The sequence below is a fragment of the Brachyhypopomus gauderio genome, chromosome 1 (genome assembly GCF_052324685.1).
Source record: "Brachyhypopomus gauderio isolate BG-103 chromosome 1, BGAUD_0.2, whole genome shotgun sequence".
NCBI classification, from domain to species: Eukaryota; Metazoa; Chordata; class Actinopteri; order Gymnotiformes; family Hypopomidae; genus Brachyhypopomus; species Brachyhypopomus gauderio.
Genome location: NC_135211.1, coordinates 5,784,838 through 5,789,299, shown reverse-complemented (window position 1 = coordinate 5,789,299; position 4,462 = coordinate 5,784,838). Strand labels below are relative to the sequence as shown.

Below are 4,462 nucleotides of genomic sequence, written 5' to 3'. Positions count from 1 at the left end.
ATGGATTGGCAGTTTAATCAACCAATCATATTATCGAATTAGAATCATGGGGTTAGGGTTAAATTAAATCCATTTATCTTCCCTAACTACAGCAGCTCTGTGTTTGGTCTGCAGCTGACATTGTTAACACTAAAGTGGTACAAATGTCATGAGTCTATATTTACACTACATGATCTCTCCTCTCATCTATATGTCACTAAGATCCTGTTTGAAGACATCTGACCTGAAGACACAGTTCTTCCCCATCATACATCAGTGACTTAGTTTCATTAACAGCAGGGCAGCAGCTCAGCAATCACTGTGATACCTGTTAGTCTAAATCTAATGAAGGACTTGTGCTGTGTGTGTAACAACTGACAGCCCAAAGTCACTATAGATACTCCTGCCTTTACAACCATGGCAGTTTGTAGTGATCTATCACAAACATTTACTGAACGTTTACCGAGAATGACAAAGTGTGTCCTTGTCTAATAAATATCAGCCTTGATTTTCAGATCAGCCATGATTTTAAGATCAGTCATTTGTCAGTTTGTGATGGTAGTGGTGAAATGACTCTCTCTAAAACCAAGAAAAACAGCAATCAGTGACACGTCCACCTTACGGCATGTGAGAAGCTGCTCCACTGAAGACACAATGGTAAATGTGTCTAAATCAAACTCTAAACAGGACAGCACAGAAACAAGCAGTGGAGCCCTAATGTGAACCACTGATTCACTGTACTGGAAAACACCAGACATCAACACCACCGCATGAAGGTCACTTTAGTCACTCAGTGTAAGATGCACATGAAGGGTTTCAGTCCAGGGAATCAATCACTGATGGCGCAGTATTTTTATTTGCACAGTAGATGGCAAAGTAGAGCTGGATTACAGTTTTTTGCAGATGCTAAGACACAATTTCTGAAACTATTTCTCTGTTGTTGAAACTTAACACACAGCAGCCAATGCTACATACACAACTGGCAAAACATCACACACTTTTGGAAAAAGCAAACATTTCAACCAAAACTCTTGCAACAACCATATTTTTACATCCAAACACTATACAAAAATATCAGATAATTAGCCTTTCATATATGTGACTACACACTGAAGTGACAAATGGAAAAACCTACAACCATGTGTGTTCAGTTTGTAGTCTGCTGTGAAGGTCTGTTGGAGGTCTCACATATACATGAATATTCACAAATATTGAGGTTATTTCTGCATATTCAGTACATTTACACCATAAAGTAAAATGCAATTACAAGGGGAAGATTTTTTTTGGTTTTGCATGAACACTACACCAACACATGCTGTATATATTGTAAACACATGGACAACAAAAACAACATCAACAAAAAAAGGAAAAACAAAAATACAAAATAACCTCAAGCTTCTTCAGTAATGTCACGGTGAGGACCCCGGCCCCTCCCTTTTGGGCGTGTGTTTACGTTGTCCACGTGTAATCGTCTGCGTCTGTGGATCTTCGTGGTTGTGGTTATGTCTTGTGATAATCCGTCTCACCTGTGGCTCGTCTCGTAATCACGTGGGGTTAATGTGGTTTGTCTATTTAATGTGCGCTCGCGCAGTGTCTTGTGCTCGTCGTTGTTAAGCGTCTACACGTCTGAAGTGTGTTCTATGTTCTACGTGCGCTGACTGCGCTATTGTTTGTTGTTAAAATAAACGTGACCATGCGTTTACGCAAGGATCTGTGCCTCGTCCTTCGCACTGCACCACGCGTCACAGGTTCTGACACCTTTTATCTAAACTACAGGGAGAGTCTCCTGCTTTATTCAAGACTAGACTGATAACATTTCATGCAGCAGTAATGTTTATAAGTTGAGATCAATGAATGCGTCATGATGTCAATGTGTAAACTATCGTTTCCTCTGTAACAGAACAAAAACATCTCTAATTTGACCATACACAAGACACAGGTGCTAACGTTATTTTATGGACGTATATTGGGAAGAATTATCCCATCATGATAAGGGAAAGAAATGGGAGCAAGTATTTAAGGGATCAAGCATTTACAACACAGTATATACCATCATATCATCAGGTGTAAGTAAATTTCAGAAAATATAAATCACGCTTTCATACACAAGAGTACAAGATTAATTAATGTAGTACTGAACGTTGGATAATAATTATTGTAGCAGTAGTTTTCAGATAGTTTCTACTGTATGCTAAAGTGAACTTCTTTAATTGTATTTTATTATTAACTTAGACTTCATGACTTAACATTGATGCCATTTGTACTGCATACTTGGTGGAGACTCTTATTTAGGTGATGTTCACTGTGCCGTACTCTACTTCCTTCTCTTGTATGAGAGGCTTTGGCCATTGGACAGTGGAGTAGACAGGCACTTCCTGTGTGGGGGAGCATGTAAAATGAACGCTGGCATAGTGACAGTTGTACTGATCATCTGAGGATGCTGTCTGTGTGGGGTCAGAGGTCATGGCCAGGACTGAGATATTATCATGTACAGGAGCTGAGTCTTGCTGAAAGAGAGAGAGAGAGAGAGAGAGAGAGAGAGAGAGAGAGAGAGAGAGAGAGAGAGAGAGAGAGAGAGAGAACATAATATGTGTTTGTTGGAAGTAACAGAGAAGTAACTTAAAGTTCTAATTTTGGTTACACTGTCCACTGTGACATCAGACCAATTAATAAAAACTGCAGTGATGTAGAACTGGACTGAAGACTCCTCTGCTGACTCATTTAAACTCACGTTTGCACTGGTCTGATCCCTCCTGCTGCTGACAGCTCGCCTCCTGCTGGAGAACCACAATAATAACATCACTAGCTTCAGACTCTCTCTCTCTCTCACACACACATGTACGCTTTGGACATATCTGCCATACTGTAATGATGAGAGTGAAGACTCTCTGGACGGGGCAGTAAGCAGCCTACAGTGTCTTCAGCTTCTTACCTCATCCACAGACACACAGCAGTGAGAGTCAGAAACAAACCCACAGAGACTCCAGAAGCTGTGTATGTCCCAGCTGGGCTACCTGCATCAGGGAGGAGAGGACAGCATGTTAGAAAGTCACAGACATGGGGAAATCACAGATGTCATGATGTAGGATATCATCAAACGGACACTGGTGTCAGGTCCTGCACTCCCCAGCCTCGCCACCAGAGGTCCGACTCCCCGGAGTTTTAAACAGATCAGCTGTTTGTAATCAGGAGTGATGGACAGGCTATGTAAACCTGCCCAGCCCCTATTGCCATTCCTCCAGTGTTTGCTTACCGAGAGTTTACCCCTGTTTTCTGTCTCCAGTGTATGATCTCTGTTCTCTACGTTGCCTTTGCCTGGCCCTTCTGCTACCTGTTCTGTTGTGGATTTTTGGATTTTGACCCCTATCTGTGTATTCGACTACGTTCTCTGGATTGTCCTATATTTTTATTAAAACCTGCAGATGGATCCAAATCAGCCTCATGAGTCTGTGACGTTACAACTGGAAAGTTATATTACATTCTTGAATCTCCATGTGGGCAACAGGGCAGTGAATCCAACACAGACCATGTGTTACTATGTCTGTGACATAATGTGATTTCATTTTATTTAACTGTACCTGATGCGAATAGCCATTCTGTCGAATTAGATGATCCAAACGTATTCTTCACCACACAGTAGAAACGTCCACTTGATCCTGTAGCTAAAGTTATATTGGTCCCATTTCCAAACAACATTACATCACTTCCTGTCTTCTTGTACCAGGAGTAATTGCTGATGGGGTTGGAGTCAGTGTAGCACAACAATGTCACTGAGTCACCAGACACATGGTCAGTAACAGACGGGACTCTGGGAGGGTCTGAACAAGATATTCAACATGTCATTTAACTTATTACATTTAACACACAGGAGGGTCGCACAATGCAAACTGCACATACATAACACATCCAGTAGGACGGTGGTGGAGTTGTGCTGTCCTAGCTGGTTGTGAGCGGTGCAGTAGTAGAGTCCACTGTGCTGGGAGCTGATGTTAGTGATGCTGTAATTCTGGCCTGTTCCCAGCAGTGTGTCTGCAGCTGCTCTCTGCTTAAACCAGGAGTAGGTGAGAACAGGAGGGTTTGCATCACTGCTGCAGGTCAGAATCACTGAATCTCCCTCCACTCTCTCTCCAGAGGGAACCATCACTGCTCTGGTGTTTCTAGGAGGATCTGAACACAAACACATTAACATTAAAACTACACTCTCATTACAAACTCTAAATAATTAACACACATCTTTAATGTGTAACTCGAGCCACAGCTGTAAGGTCAAGGAGAAGACAGGATGCCGAGACCCAAATACTTCTCTGAACGTCTTTATTGATGAGTGATAGCGTGTACGATTAAATCTGATCAAGACTAACATCAAGACACAGGTTTATATACACAAATCACAATTAGGGACAAGTGTAACACATAACTAACAAGACAAGGAACAGGTGACATGAATGAGAGGCAATGACACACATACACACATCACCCACGG

At 41.8% G+C, this 4,462-nt stretch overlaps 1 protein-coding gene across 2 annotated transcripts; it reads right to left on the bottom strand.

Annotated features, from left to right (window-relative positions):
* Positions 1 to 799: 799 nt before the first annotated feature.
* Positions 800 to 4,140, bottom strand: LOC143525685 (B-cell receptor CD22-like). 2 transcript variants are annotated; one of them, XR_013133722.1, is made up of 5 exons: positions 3,877 to 4,140; positions 3,558 to 3,797; positions 2,912 to 2,993; positions 2,711 to 2,756; positions 800 to 2,486 (listed from the first exon to the last, which is right to left on the bottom strand). XR_013133722.1 is itself a non-coding variant. In XM_077019948.1 (5 exons), the coding sequence occupies exons 1-5, from the start codon at positions 4,118 to 4,120 to the stop codon at positions 2,268 to 2,270; spliced, it is 828 nt and encodes a 275-aa protein (XP_076876063.1). In that variant the 5' UTR covers positions 4,121 to 4,140; the 3' UTR covers positions 800 to 2,267. The 2 variants fall into 2 exon arrangements, 1 of the variants encoding a protein (XP_076876063.1); XM_077019948.1 differs by having other exon boundaries at positions 2,711 to 2,753.
* Between the last annotated feature and the right edge of the window lie 322 nt (positions 4,141 to 4,462).